Source organism: Ostrea edulis, chromosome 5 (assembly GCF_947568905.1).
Source record: "Ostrea edulis chromosome 5, xbOstEdul1.1, whole genome shotgun sequence".
In the NCBI taxonomy this organism is placed as follows: Eukaryota; Metazoa; Mollusca; class Bivalvia; order Ostreida; family Ostreidae; genus Ostrea; species Ostrea edulis.
This window is the reverse complement of record NC_079168.1, coordinates 77994879-78011120: the sequence shown is the minus strand read 5'-3', so window position 1 is coordinate 78011120 and position 16242 is coordinate 77994879. Positions and strand designations below refer to the sequence as shown.

The window sequence follows — 16242 nt, the reverse complement described above, 5'->3', positions numbered from 1 at the left end:
ATCAATGAGTTCGTTTATTAATTCAATTATCTTCAAGATACACAGTATTAGTTTAAAAGACACATTCTTCTCAATAATAAATGGATTAAATCTGAAGAAATTGTGGACGGATAAGTCAGTCTGCTATTGATTTCTGCAAGACCCTGGAATATTTTTCTCACCTTATTACATCATTATGCTACTAAAGGGGGATAATCTTGAATATTCAGATGATCTGGATATCACTACAAACCTATACAAAGTCATGACAAACTACATACCATCAACATAATACTTTTGATCAGTTTGGCAAGATGAGTTAGGTTCAGTAAAATCTGCAAGGCTTAAGCTGAATAGAAGGCAAAACAGCTGTGTTACAGTACCACAATACGAGTCCTACCCCTCAATGTCTACCATGAAAAATAAAAGTTGTCTCCCCTAAGAGGGACAATTGTCATATATACCAACAGGTTTTCTGGGGAATCATTCACATGCTCTCAATTACAACATACTTAGTACTAATACCAGAGAAGTAGTTTACCAATATACCACAGAAAACTGGACTATCACAACATTTACTTTGTACAAGTTTGGCACACATACATAGAAATATAGAACTATTGGCAGACTTAAATAACAGTTTATAAATACTGTAAATAAAATACAAAATCTGCACTTATTTCTTTGTAAAAACCGACACATTTCTCAGTCACGTCAGCAACAGGGACGTTTTCAATATATCACAGTCTCACGCATCACAACGCATTTATCAGGGAATGTATGTGCAATCAGAAAAGTGTCGCTTTAACAAATGTCACATTGTCACATTCACACATAAATAAAAATTCTTATGTGCTTAATGTAGGCAAAACTTCTGAACAAAAAAGTCTAAGAATCTCGGATAGTTTAATACATGACCCGATCCTGTAATGAAATGAACTTTAATATCTTATAAGTGATTAAAAACGATGAAGGAATGAGATTATCACAGTTGGCAATTGCAAAAGCAATCTGTCCCTAGTAGTCTTAACAATCCATGTCTCAGATTCTAGAGATCCGGTTGTCCAACACAAACAGCATGTGATCACACATGCTAACTAGTCACCACTGGTACAGCATTGTAACAGTCTCAGCTAAACACAATGGCATGATTCTCTCTCATTTCTAGCTGCCTCAGTCGGAGGCTGTTGGATGCCCCTCGGATCCTCTGTGATTTGGTGGACCGTGTGCTGGTTCCCGGCTGTGGTTCTACAGGCATGGACTGTTGAGATGCTCCTCTGCTCAAAGCAGATGATGTCCCTGATGATTTGGCATCGGGCCGGCCCAGCTCAGGTCGTTGCATTACCGGGGCAGGGGCCGACACCACTGATAGACCCGGCGGACCGTTATTGGATGTGACGCGTGGCAAGTCTGAAAATTACAACATTCAAAGATGAATCCTATACCAATCATTTACCATGCATATCATTTATTATCAAAAACTTAATGGCATGCATTACATGAAAAATGGAGATTTTTCATTGACAAGTTTCCTGTACTATTATTATAACAAAATTTTTAAATGATAGTGTTAATTTAAGATAAATATAATATATGATAGTTAAGAATACATCCATCACCAGTTAAAACAGCAACATGAAGTATTTTTCACAACTTTCCCAGTTCAAAAACACCACAAATTCATACTGACAAAAATTAACAACGGAGAATTTGGAGAGGGTATTTTTGGTCAAAGTTAACAATCTTTATACAGGCAGCACAAAAGCTAAAGTAAAAGATTAAATGTTAATTTCTACCATTTGCAAACAGAAATTTGATAAAGCATAAAATTGTTAAATTGAACATTAAACGCTAACCATTCATGGTGGAAATTGTTTCATTAAAATTCTTGTAGGACATGGGGATAGGGGATAGTTGAGGAAGTTTTAATATCCATTCAACAACAACAAAAACATTTGAACATTTGTCGTGAAAACTACACTAGGGATGTGCATTGCTACTTACTTACTGACGGAGGGAGCTCGACGCATGTTTTGGCACTATTTGAGTCGGTTTCAATGTGATCTGACAAGTGATTTTAATAACAAAATGATCTCAAAGTAAAAAAGACTGGTGAAAGGAAATGGTAAAAAAAAAGAAGTAACAAGTGACATGCTTGCTAATGAACTACACCAGGCTGAGCACATCTTATCAGCAAATTAAAAAAAACCCACAACATGCAACTCCTTTTTTCTGTGAAGCTCTGCTTCAATCATCAACAAAAGAAATCTAATTCAGCTGGTAAGGCAAATTCATTACACAAGCACCTCAAAACTGCAGACAAAATATATGCTAAAAATTGTGAAAGTATCTTCATGTATGAGTATAAATGATTCTCTAGCCAAAACATTACATCTATAAACAGTTCAGTTTCAGTTCATGATACACATCTAGTTGGAATAAAGGCAAAAAAGAATATGGATTGTTCTATTGACTGAACTAAAGTATAAACTAGAAGCACATATTGCAAAGAATGCAGAAAAAAACAGGGTGCTTGAAAATAAGCAGAAATGACGCCTTTCATCCCCATGATGACACAGGGCATACACAGGGATGCAAGGGTCGTCTGCTTGTCTTTCATACCTAAATGATACTGCCACAATGTTTGGTTTGTTGGCTGTGAGGATCGCCAACCTGTGCAATTTCAACAAGGATGTTGTCAACAATTAGAACACGTACAGTGAAATTATAGGGACAACAATATCTCAGAAGTATAATTACGTCGCAGTTAAAGGTGTGCTGTAGTACACCTTCTAAGTCTGTACCTGATTTGCATTTGCGTGCCCTACGTATTTTATGTCCTGTAAGTAACCAATGCCACCACTCACTACCTAGGATGTTAAAACTTGTATGCATCAAGGTCATGTTCCAAAACAACACTATACAGTGTAGTTAGGTCATTTGTGTTCATGATTTGTTACTTAATCCCCTTAATTTTAACATAGTAACATCTCTTTTGGATGAATAAGAATGCTTTGTATCACAGTTTCACAACAATACAAACAAGATGAAAAATTACACACTGAACAGTGTAGCAGTACATGTGAAATCATAGCACATTCGGTCTCTTTGTGTGTGCACAAAGGTATGTGTGTATATGTGTAAGTGTGTGTGTTTGTGTGAATCTTGAGACTGCTCCACATCTACATTAAAGACTAAAGTATGAAATGGTCAGAGGATAGAGAAATGTCTGCTACAGATTTCTATGCTAGAAATGTTTGGAAATCCTGTGTGTGTTGCACAGTAGCAAGAAAACCAAGCAGATCCTAGAGTCTCAAACAAACTGCCATCTAGACTCCATGCAATAGACTTACTTTATCAACTGAGACATGGAAAAGGGTAAAGAGACCACCATCAGAAAACACAGCAAAGAAATCATTTTAGATTTAATGTGGAAAAAAGGGATAAACTTTCATTACTTCAGAATAACATTTTTACATTATATAAAGTCTGCTATGAAAAGAACTAAAGAAACACATTCCAGTGAAAATTTATCAAGTGTTCAAACGGTTTCACAAAAATTAAAACAGCATTTCTGAGTCACTATAATAATTTTTTTCATTAATATATCTTTCCATCTTTGAAAAGCTAAATCTAACTACAAACAGTGAAAGGTAAGGAAGAGGGCTCACCTTCTTTTCGTTGCCCATGTGCACTTAGTGTGCGTTTCTGTAGACTGCTGGGAGTCGTGGCATCAGAACGCCAGTCCGAGCCATACCCATTCCGTGCCAACAGACGATTACGCTCTGCCTCCGTGTCCATTAAGTGCGCCATGTTGCTGCGGAATTCAGAGTCCTGTATGATTGTTGTGGATGTTGTACGGTTTGTTCCACCTAATGGCTTTCTCACAAATTTGCTCCTCTGTAAAATATAGTACCATCAGTTAGTATGAAATTTCACTGGTTACATCACACATTTGAATAAAAAAAGACACAGCTTAGTAATAAAGAATATACATATCTGTTACACATCATTAATTTATAAAGACATAAATCACTAGAATGAAATTCCAAAAGATAAATAATTTTCCAAGTGTGAAAAGGTGTATAAAGCAAAAGAGTGCAGATTAATTTTCAAAATGATATCGTATCAAGTTTATGGAGAAATAAAAAAGAATATTCAAAAATGATTTTTAATAATTCACCATATGCATAATTATATCATTTACTAAATTTCAATTCAATAACTTTATGTACATAATAAGTATACAGATAATCAATCTAATTAAAATTAGATGTTGGATCCGCTCGCATACTCGTTACACAAACATCTAACAACATCCCGTAGAGGGTCACGTCAGAGGTCAAATTCGATTGACCAATGAAATCACCGCTGGCAAAATCATTGAATGTTTGTTGAAGCCGATAAGTCTAGAGTGATACCGAATTTGACCTCTGACGTGACCCTCTATGGGATGTTTTTAGATGTTTGTGTAGCGAGTATGCAAGCGGATCCAACATCTAATTTCAATTAGATTGACAGATAATAAGTGAATAGTGTAAATGTATAGTTACTAGTTTTATTTTTAAAGCCTTCACACAAAATTACGGATAGATTTTCCATGTCCTTTGTAAAAAAAAAAATCAGATTACCACCAAGTTACACTAATATTGCCACCTCCTATCAGATTCTAACATTTATCACCAGAACCTTGCAGGCTTACCAAGTAATTCCGGTATTGGTAGTAACTATAGTTCTTGAGCAACCATTTCTATTGTAAGTCAAAATTTATTTTTATTACAAGTCACTTCTATTAACAACACATTGCAAGCAACATATCCAGCCAGCAAATTCTGGATAATATCTTTTACTATCAAATTAACTTCTTCAAAAAGTGTTATCATTAGTTTACCATTGTCTCAAATCAAAGTCTGCATTTAGTTAGCACACATAACAAACTGCAAAAAACAGTAACAAAATAAAAAATAAATAATAAAAAAAAAAATCTTATGTTATATCAGATAATTTGATAAAAGAAATACTGTGAAACCATTTCAATTTATAGGAGGCAATTTTCATGGATTGTTCAGATTTGACATTTTGTTGAAATGTATAGTTTCATGGATCTGTAGTTTCTATTTTTTTTTAAACTAAAAGCAAGTAAAGTCTCCTTGGCAATTAAGGCTGACTAATGCAGGAGCATTACATGAATTGTGTATTTCATTGTGGTTTGAAATTCTTAGGATATGGATACACGAAAAATCCACGAAAATTGAGCCCCATGAACTCGATTGCTTCCACAGCAAGTTATTTGTGTATCCAAAATTAATGCTTTGTAAAGTTGTAGATTTCAAAAAGCTCTAGTGATGGTTTGAATTGCCGGGGAAAAAAACCCCCTGCACACTATTCTGTTGATGGGAGTTCAAGTAATTCTTGGCTAAAACAAAATATATTAGGTAACTTTAGAAAAGACAGAGGTATCATGCATGTATACAAATGATGTAAATGCCTTTTTCCATCTTGGGGTTGCAAGACGCCAGATCTGAAGCCTGTGAACACCCGCTGCCTATAAAACAATTACCTGTCTATGCATCACATGGTATATTTTGATCAATACACTTCCCCAAGTTTTAATACATACAGGTAACTTTCTAACTTTAAAAGAAAATTATTTTTCAAACAATTTTACACAATAATTGGACCCTATTTAGTAAGTGTGTGTGTTTTACCAATACAGAGAATGCAACTTCCTTTGTTTAGTAAGACTGAATAGCACTTTTGGAGATCCTGTGTATAATCTGTAGATTAATAATTTGTACTACAGCTGGGTATAATCTGTAGATTAATGATTTGTACTAGAGGAGGTATAACACACCAATTAAAATTCTCATGAAGGTAATAAAGTTGTGATGATAGAAATTTAAAAAAAATTGCTTAATGTAGCAAAAACTTACATTTTACTGTAAAATCATAAAGAATTTTTTTTTTAAAATTCACATGAGATTCAAATGTGTGATCTACAAATTACCCCAAAAAAGTCTAATGTTTTAATTCACAGCTAATGAGATATGTGACAAAATTCGAAAAAATAAAGAAAACATTTCCAGTTTTATTTTTGCTCAGACTCGCTGCCATTTAAATCTTTTTTAACAATGTGTTATTTTTTGATAATGGTGTGTGAAAGCCCCTTTATATGGATGCAGCAGCTAATACTATCCCACCCTCACCAAGCATCCCCTACACATGGAGGTCGTTACCTGGTAAGATGGCACCGTCTTCTCATTGAGGCTTCCAAGGCTGCCAGACTTGGTCTGCCAGGTTGTGGTGCTACGCCCAGATCCATAGCTTGGCTGAGTGTACAAAGGTGCAGACGTTTGAGAGAAAGGTTCAAGATGAGTATAACTGAGGCTGTGTTTCATTGGGGGGTTGGCCAGAGGATTGGGAGGGGCTAGTTCCCTGTTAATTGGGAGGGGGAGTTTGGAGGTGGAAGCAGTGAGGTGTGTTATAGGTTGCAGTGCGGTGGTTTGACTAAGAGTGGCGTGCAGAGAAGGGGTGCTGTGGTAGCAGGGGTTAAGGAAACGAAGACTTCGATGTGTTAGCTCGTAGTTGCGACCACTCTGAAAGAGTAAAAACACAGTCGACAAGCTAGTGGTGTTAGATTATATACATGTGAGACATTAAGCTTTGGTGTTAAAAGCTCTGTAACTGTTTCATAAATAATAAATTTCTAAGTGCATAACTACTTCGATCTTCAGAAAAACTGATCATGAAAGTTCAATACATACTGCACTAATGTCTAGTAAACAAAAGAGGGAAGGTTGTCAGTGTTAAAGAGAATTACTTGCAAGAAAGAGAAAAACCACGCACGAAATTGATCTTTAATTATTCATGCTATAAAATGGAGAGAGAAATATTACATTGTTACATACAATTGCAGGAAATTTGTGATGGGGTATACAGTGGTGTATTTGTGCAGAATTAGTGCATGGTTATTTCATACATGGGGTTTGAAAGCAATAAACCACAACATTTTGTCACTCTATATAATCTGGCCAACACACACCCACAAAATCACAAATCAAAGCTTTATATAGTTTCCATTAATAGAAAAAACATGTCAAAAAAATCATTTAAGTTCCCAGAAATAAATAATCTGAATATTCAGAACAAGATATATATATATATACATACATATGTCAGAACAATTCTTTTCTGTTAGTATTCCCTTTACTTTCAAATCATGTAATATTACATGTAGTTTTCAAACCATAACAGGCAGTACCATACACATTATATATCTCTAGCATCATCAGAGGCCTAATTCTGCTCAGAGTTACAAGATTACAAAGCATAGTCACCAAGATATTGATGAAAGGGCTACATTTAAGTCAAGGGAAATAGAAGCATCCAAAAAGCATTGAAGTTAACATACAGTATTGTGAAGCTGAAATTAAGATGAGGCATCACACCAACTGACAAAATATAGGAAAAGAACAGCCAAATGAACAGGAAAAAAAATCCAGATCAAAATTAGCAACTCAAACAACACAGAATATAACAACTCAGCAACATTTGGCACACAGTTACCAACCTCCAGGTCAAACAGCTCCTCTGCCTCAGAGTCATCGGGCGGGCCCGCCTGGTGGGTTAGCACCACCTTTCTATCACTTGTACTATAAGACAATCTAACATGAGGGAACTGGCGATCATCTCGGGTGGGGCAGAACATGCCACCTTGATACCCGTTGGCACATCTCGAATGAGTCTGTGCCATTTGCCTAGAATTTTTTTTGTCTGGTTTACCATAGTTGTCATTGGCCAAGGCATGATTATGTCCGAAATATCTATCCAAAAGTTTTTTGTAATACTGTCTGTCCTTAATTCTAATGGGGGCGGGCCTTCCGGCGAGGCAGGACTCAGTTGGACGTTTAGAACACAGCCATCTCTGGTGATCCTGTGCAGTGCAGAGAGAGGACAGAAGTGATCATATCATGCAGGAGTGATTATCTCCCCTCCCCATCTGCCTATGTTCATGGCTCATTATATTCAGAAGGTTCAAGTCACCCTTAAAACCCCCAGATTTAAAAAAAAAAATCAATTATATTGAGCCAAAACATGGTTAAGCAGATGAGGAATATTCATATTAATTCATATGAAAATGAGAGATAGCATGGTGTAAAATATTAAACAAAACACCAAAACATAAAATCGCATACACTACTGAAACAAATATTTTCATGCAGTAGGTGGAAGGTTTGTTAGATCTCTATCATTCTCTACATTGGTGTTAAAATGTTAATCTAGTAAACAGAATAGACCGCTCTAGTGTACATAATATATATATATATTATCCTTATATAAGTAAGACAAAGAATGAGGAATCATCATCACAATTTTCTTGGATATTCTACTACATAATCATATCGTAGTTTTGATAAAATCCACAGAGATCATGGCCCATGGCGTCATAATTTTTTAGACCAAAGTTCCTAATTCATCACCAATACATGTACGCTAGTGTGAGCATGAGAAATATTTGCTTAGTTGTTTGTGAAAAGAACTGAAAGCTGTGACGACAATATGGACACGTGGCTGTGTTTGCTGTGAAACATAATTACAGAATGTGAACCGTGAAGCAGCATCTGAGCAGGAGGTTCATCATGCAAGGTATTCATCAGCTCTAACATGGCTTTACACATACAATAAGCTCTTATAAAACAGACAGGTCTTTTCTATCTTTCCTTAAACAGACCAGAGAGTAACTGAAATGACTGCTTGTCAAAAGAGGAGAAAAGATGGAAGGAATTTAGTACCATGGTATGAATAGATAAATCTAGATAGACCCATGACTTCAAAAGCCTCAATTCAACAGTATCACCACTTCTACTTATAAAGAGTATGCATAGTATTCTGGCTATCTAAGCATTAGTGTATGTTCAATGATTAAATGCTGCTGAATAATCAAAGGACAGTTCATACCGAAAACAAGTTTCTGGTCAAGTGTATCTCAGTGCTGGGACGATTCATTGGCAACATAGCCTAAAAATGGACCACATTATGGAAATATACACGTAGGAATATATATAACATCTGGATCAGTTGTGTGTGTTGTATGATCACCTGTAAGGTATTTCATTATTAAAGCTGTCCAAACATAAAATTTCCTCCTTCTACATGATCTAAAATCATTTGAAAGCTAGCCAACTGTGTCCCCTATTCCAAAAGCTTCTTCCGTTAAAGTCTCCTACTGGCGAAGTTCACATATATATATCTTGTAGAAATGACACAAACTGTTCATCACATACATAACACAGAGCTGCTAAAGCACAGAACCTATGTAGCTCTCTACAGTAACAACATATTAATGGGATAATAAATACTGAACAGTTAATGTTGGGTGGGGAAGCAGTCATGCAGATTACCTGGGAGCCGGGCCTAGTCACAATGGAATTGGTTTGTATGTGTACCTGTTGATGCAAAAGTTGTTTATACGTAGCACAGCACAAAAATAAGACAGTGGTGTGAACAGAAAACCTTGAGAGAGGCAAATGTTACTGAGTGGTCTGGATACATACCAGTGGTGGGGGTAGTGAACGAGCGTCGGTCTTTAGCACCCCCATGGTCCCGGGGGTGCAGTGTAGGAGGCGGTACACATGCTCCACGATTCCCAGCCCTCGGACCAGGTTGTCGCGCTGCAGGAGCCCTGAGATTCGTTCCAGTTCCTCCTCCTCTAAAATGTCCATGGGTTTGGCTGTGTCAATTGGGTCATCACACAGCTGACTGCTGGACTCACTGCCCAAAATCTTAAGAAAAGGAGAATGAGGGCATTATTCATAGAAGAAACATGTACATGGTTTTCAAAATGAATTAACAAGGGAAATGGTTTATATAATAATTTCATAACAATGTTGAAGCATGAAGTTGACAGATTCTTCACAAGTTTGCATATTAAACCTGCCCTTTTTCTCCACTCTAAATAAACACTGCACTTCACTTAATACCAAATATTGAGAAGTATAAAATGCAAAACTGTCTGGCACTGCACAACAGTTATATGTATTACATTTAAACTTATAATAAATGTGATCTAATAAGTAATAGCAACAGAAGAAGCTACGATTTTAAATTATAGCATAAATTAATATTCTATCCACTTTACTAAAACTCTAACAATTAATCTTTAGATTAAATCTACAAATTTAGGTGCAGGCTTTTCACAATGTATTCAAATCATCAATCTAAGCTTTTATCATTTCACACAAACAGAAAGCCCAAACTTCTCGATTCTGATGGTCACAAATCTAAAATGACTTAGGGCAACGTGAAGGTTAATCGGAACACAAATCACTCAGCCATGAATGACTGACATGGTTAGTGATGACGTGAGAACTATACCTGTTCGCGAGAAAGCAGTGGAAAATTTAGATACACCTGTTGAAGATTATATACCTACTCTTTATTATAATCATCTGTCCAGTTACAATGTGATACAATGGGATACATTTAGGAGAGAAGACATTTTCATCCATGATTTAGTTGTTGAATGTGAAAACATCGACTTGTAGGGTGTGGATGGGTTGTATTACACAATATTCATTTTAGTTTTGCTTGATTTAAATTTGTTCTTTTTCTCTAAAACAAGAAATATTTGTTTTTGAAAACAACATGCAGAATTAGACAATGAGGTCACAGAACAAATTCAAACTTGGGCTGGAGTTAATATCAGTGAGAGAACACTATAAATAGCTACCTGCGAATCGGATCGATTAACCAATGGGAATTTTAAACACACCTGTTAAAACCATTTTACAACACATCATTATCAGGTGAGTGACTGCTGTAACTGTATACTTTTAGTGTTATTTTTTTTACACTAATGCTGTTTGCCTAAACATGTCTTCTGCTATATTACTGGTAATAAGAAAGAACAAAAAGCGGCATGATTCTAGTATGAAGCACTGGAAATATATTTCTTACATTAAGAAGACACAACATCTTTGAATGGTACAATGGACCGTGTGATGTTTTTGTGTTCATTATTTTACAGGGACTCTATCTCATGGTGGTGCATGACTTCATACAAATGTACCCACCTCCATGTTTCCTCGAGCATTTGTCAATCTACGTGTTGAGGGCGCAATGGCACGCTTGACTGATCTCCGCCGTCTGCTATTAGGACTCTCTGGTCGCAGTCCGGTTGATGAATTCCTTTTTCCTTTCAGCATAGATTCCAGTTTCTCTTTCTTTCGTGCTATTTCATCTCTTTGTTGTCTGCAATTGTAATATTTCCATATTAACTATGCAGTTTAAGTGGCAATATCATTCTAGTGCTTCTTTACACTTAAACAGAACTTTATACACACCTCGCCATCTCACTCCTGGCTTTGAATGCTGCAGTTTCCTGGAATAGACTGCCACTGCTGTGGAAGAATTTCTCATACTTTTCGTAGCCAGGGTTTGGGTATATTCGTCTGAAGTTCCCTAAGTGATTGTTCTCATACCTTTCCAATACCTCCAAGTACTGGGCTTGAGCAATTTCTAACTCCTCCCTACACAATATAAACACTGTGAATTGCTTATTCAAAACTCATCTACAGCGACTAATCATGCCACATAAAGATTAGATAAATTCAAAGAAATTGTGGCATGAAATACATTGTATTCATGAGTGAAAAATCATCTAAAACAGAATTCTTAAGTTCATGCATGTGATTGAAAATTGGTTTAAGGTGACAAGATCATCTCCTCAAAATTCTAGTGTTTTTAAAGTTATAAATTGAAAACTGCTTTATTCAATTCTGTAATAATTTTATCTTAACTGATTTTCAATACTGTCAAATGGAATTTTGTCAATATTATGCAAGTAAATCAGAGAGTATTCCTACAATAATCATAACGAACATTAAATGCACATGTAACCCTATGCTCCACTTTTCTTTCCACTTGTTTCACTGACCTGGTCTCCTTTTTGACCCCCCTTCCCAGCAGCCTATCCTTTATCCTCCTCTTCTCCTCCTCTATGCACTTTCTTCTGTCACAAGCACCAAAATTGACTAAGTTAAGAGAGTCCCACACTAGAGCACCTTTAATTTCTCTGTCCAGCTCAGAGTCTGTGTTAAAACTGGGGGAGTGATTCACCTGCACAAAAGCATAACAACAATTATAGTACCAAAAACAATGACATTTCTCTGTCCAGCTCAGAGTCTGTGTTAAAACTGGGGGAGTGATTTACCTGCACAAAAGCATAACAACAATTATAGTACCAAAAACAATGACATTTCTCTGTCCAGCTCAGAGTCTGTGTTAAAACTGGGGGAGTGATTTACCTGCACAAAAGCATAACAACAATTATAGTACCAAAAACAATGACATTTCTCTGTCCAGCTCAGAGTCTGTGTTAAAACTGGGGGAGTGATTTACCTGCACAAAAGCATAACAACAATTATAGTACCAAAAACAATGACATTTCTCTGTCCAGCTCAGAGTCTGTTTAAAACTGGGGGAGTGATTCACCTGCACAAAAGCATAACAACAATTATAGTACCAAAAACAATGACATTTCTCTGTCCAGCTCAGAGTCTGTGTTAAAACTGGGGGAATGATTCAACTGCACAAAAACATAACAATAACGGTACCAAAAACAATGACAAACTTGCAACATACTCCAGGCCCTCTCTTGTTACAATGCATTAAACTATACTCTGTAATGTAAAAATTCTGCATTCTGGACAAAGAAAAATTATTTAAACAAGAAAGTTTAAAAAAAAAAAAAAAAGGGGGGATTCCAAGGGCGCATTTTTGAATTCTAGCAAAGCATAATAAAAAATCTTTGTATCTGAATTAACTTATTACTGGGATTCTGATAATTGTCTATACAGAAATCATGAAGTACTGTACACCATGATCATGCTTGGGTGAACTGATAGGGGTAGCATAATTACCAGATGTGTGAACTGATAGGGGTAGCATAATTACCAGATGTGTGGACTTAGGGTGAACTGATAGGGGTAGCATAATTACCAGATGTGTGAACTGATAGGGGTAGCATAATTACCAGATGTGTGGACTGATAGGGGTAGCATAATTACCAGATGTGTGGACTGATAGGGGTAGCATAATTACCAGATGTGTGGACTTAGGGTCGACTGATAGGGGTAGTGTAATTACCAGATGTGTGGACTTAAATACATCTTTAATGCTGATTATTTGTTTGTTCAACCAGTTTATCACCCAATTTTATTAATAACTGTAAGTGACAAATTGTTCCTAATTTTCAGCTCATTGTTCAGGATTAAAAGTAGGAGTGAGGCAACACACCATGTAACAATACTAATGTTGTAATTAGTTGCATTAATTAAATTATGAAGTGACTGTAAAATGTATCACATTTGTATAATTGTTGCTATTTCCAAGAATATTCAAAGTCTTATGATCATGATGGAATTGTATTTTATCACCATCAGATTTTCTGTCTAAATTGGGTTTAATATTAAGTGTTGTTATTTCTTCTTCATGTGAACACACCAAAACCAAAATTTACCAGGAGATAGTAAAATCTAAATAGCAATATCATCTGAAAGTTTCATCTTGTTTAATGCTCACTCACAGTTAAATGGATTATTAGAAACAAACTAAACAAAGAAACCTAATGAAAGAAATGCACTTTAGATTTTGGGATCAAACAATTTTTGTGTAATGATGTAAATATATGTATTTCATGATGTCATAATAACACAAACAATGGACAAAAACATTTCTATGTATCTAATCACCTTTGCTTCAAATAGATATATAAATCCTTAGGTAAATATTGTATCTAATTTAAGCAATATTTTATTCAAAAATGAATAAGATAGGACAGCAGGCACAGCCTATTTAGCCATCTCCCTAGGTAACTATTGTTTGTTTCCCAAATCCATGTAATTAATGTAAATGTTCTTTTGTGACACATTAGTGTTTTTTACAGAGTGAAGAATCCTGTATGTAGCACATACCTCTAATACTTGAGGCCTGAGTTTGCGATCTAGGAGAACATCAAATCCCAAGATCTCAAAACATGCACTGCCTTTGACATGATTAGGAAAACAAGTGCGGTAGTTGTGTTTTAGGATTGAATGAGCCGAAATCAATGTCTTAGTGATTACATCATCAATGTCTGCCCACATTTTGTCCACATCATAACCTTTGTCCCTGAGGTATCTGTTTATTGTGCTAATTCTCCTGAAAAACAAAACAAAATAAGCTATTGAATTATGATTTTCAAATTACAAACACACAGAGGCCAGTGCTGGAAAATCGATGAAATTATGAGCCAGTCACAGGGCTGACTAAACTCTGAAGTCGCCAGCCCTGTTAAAAATCTGCCTGGCCTGATTTTCAGTTTCCTGATGTTTATTATTCTACACAAATTAATTTACTAATAGAGCTTATATATGACATTTGCTGTTGAACACTGGCTGTTAAAATAAGCCCGACTGCCGGGCCATTGCATGACATTTTGTACCCGCCCGTCTGAGAAATAGACCACCTTGGGCGGTCGGGTTTGGCTGAAATTTCCAACCCTGCAAAGGGAAGAATTCGCTGCATAGAAAAGGAAAAAATTTACAAGAAGAAGAAAACAACATGTTTTCTTATTTTTCTTCCAGTACAGTATCCATTTAAGCCACTAACCTTTTACTCCCGGCCTCATCATCACGAATAAAGTCTTCGCTGTGTTTGTTTATTGCATAATTTGTTAAATGCATAAATACATTGTCCTAAAAAGCAAAATATGAAATAATTTTAACAAGTTTGATCAATCTGTACATTAACTGATGTTATTTATCACATTGTTAATTGTGGGTTCAATGCATTATTGGTATGATTTACCACATTGTTATTTGTGGGTTCTATGTAATTTACCACATTGTTATCTGTGGGTTCTATGTCATTTACCACATTTTTATTTGTGGGATCAATGTATTTATTCATATGAATTACCACATTGTTATTTATGGGTTCTATGTGATTTACCACATTGTTATTTATGAGTTCTATGTAATTTACCACATTGTTATTTGTGGGTTCTATGTGACTTACCACATTGTTATTTGTGGGTTCTATGTGATTTATCACATTGTTATTTGTGGGATCAATGTATTTATTCATGTGATTTACCACATTTTTATTTATGGGTTCTATGTGACTTACCACATTGTTATATGTGAGTTCTATGTGATTTACCACATTGTTATTTGTGGGTTCTATGTGATTTACCACATTGTTATTTGTGGGTTCTATGTGATTTACCACATTGTTATTTATGGGTTCTATGTGACTTACCACATTGTTATATGTGAGTTCTATGTGATTTACCACATTGTTATTTGTGGGTTCTATGTGACTTACCACATTGTTATTTGTGGGTTCTATGTGATTTACCACATTTTTATTTATGGGTTCTATGTGATTTACCACATTGTTATTTGTGGGTTCTATGTGATTTACCACATTGTTATTTGTGGGTTCTATGTGATTTACCACATTTTTATTTATGGGTTCTATGTGATTTACCACATTGTTATTTGTGGGTTCTATGTGATTTACCACATTGTTATTTATGGGTTCTATGTGATTTACCACATTGTTATTTATGGGTTCTATGTGATTTACCACATTGTTATTTGTGGATTCAATGAAAGGTGAAGATAACGAACAGTGATCAATCTCACAAATCCTATAAGCAATACAAATAAAGAGTTGGGCAAACACAGACCCCTGGACACACCAGAAGTGGGATAAGGTGCCTAGGAGGAGTAAGAATCTCCTGTCGACCAGTCACACCTGCTGTGAGCTCTATATCTTGATCAGGTAAACAGAGTTTCCGTAGTCAAAATCAGTGTGCCAAAAACGGTCTAACAATCTGCATGAAACACGACAGACAGCATTTGACCCAATGATAGGTTGTATTGGCAAACTAGATCTTATAACGACCATAGAATTTGCGAAATGCTGACTTTAAACAATACTGTTGAAACCTCTGCACTATCAACTTGTTTGTCAGTAGCTTGCCTCGATTTAAAAACTGACCATACGCAGAACAAGCTCTTGCGTATCAAATCAGTTGACAGATATAAAAACCATATGCAGGTGATAATGGAATAGTGCTACATAAATATGGGAAGATGACGATGGAGAAGCTGAAATCATCCCGTTTGTCATAAAGTTGAGTTGTTAGTTTGCTGTTAATATCTACTTTTAAAAGAATATCTAAGTATGAAGCAGAAGTGGACAACTCCATGGTTC

At 35.7% G+C, this 16242-nt stretch overlaps 1 protein-coding gene across 50 annotated transcripts in view; it reads right to left on the bottom strand.

The window, feature by feature from the left end:
- Nucleotides 1–16242, bottom strand: part of LOC125649963 (tubulin polyglutamylase ttll6-like) — a 38468-nt gene continuing 22226 nt past the window's right edge. For 3 of the 50 annotated variants that reach the window (XM_056166284.1, XM_056166281.1, XM_056166283.1), the window contains 16 exons: nucleotides 14629–14714; nucleotides 13953–14178; nucleotides 11915–12096; nucleotides 11322–11507; nucleotides 11052–11229; nucleotides 10354–10389; nucleotides 9534–9761; nucleotides 9381–9425; nucleotides 8938–8997; nucleotides 7550–7912; nucleotides 6216–6575; nucleotides 5468–5524; nucleotides 3651–3879; nucleotides 2602–2652; nucleotides 1984–2043; nucleotides 1–1389 (listed from right to left, as the gene is read on the bottom strand). In XM_056166284.1, coding sequence (XP_056022259.1) covers nucleotides 1109–1389; nucleotides 1984–2043; nucleotides 2602–2652; nucleotides 3651–3879; nucleotides 5468–5524; nucleotides 6216–6575; nucleotides 7550–7912; nucleotides 8938–8997; nucleotides 9381–9425; nucleotides 9534–9761; nucleotides 10354–10389; nucleotides 11052–11229; nucleotides 11322–11507; nucleotides 11915–12096; nucleotides 13953–14178; nucleotides 14629–14714 — 2628 coding nt within the window. In that variant the 3' untranslated portion in view covers nucleotides 1–1108. Of the gene's footprint in view, nucleotides 1390–1983; nucleotides 2044–2601; nucleotides 2653–3650; nucleotides 3880–4681; nucleotides 4730–5467; nucleotides 5525–6215; nucleotides 6576–7549; nucleotides 7913–8937; nucleotides 8998–9380; nucleotides 9426–9533; nucleotides 9762–10353; nucleotides 10390–11051; nucleotides 11230–11321; nucleotides 11508–11914; nucleotides 12097–13952; nucleotides 14179–14628; nucleotides 14715–16242 lie in introns of all 50 variants that reach the window. The other 47 variants (XM_056166321.1, XM_056166317.1, XM_056166322.1 and 44 more) reach the window with 43 other exon arrangements.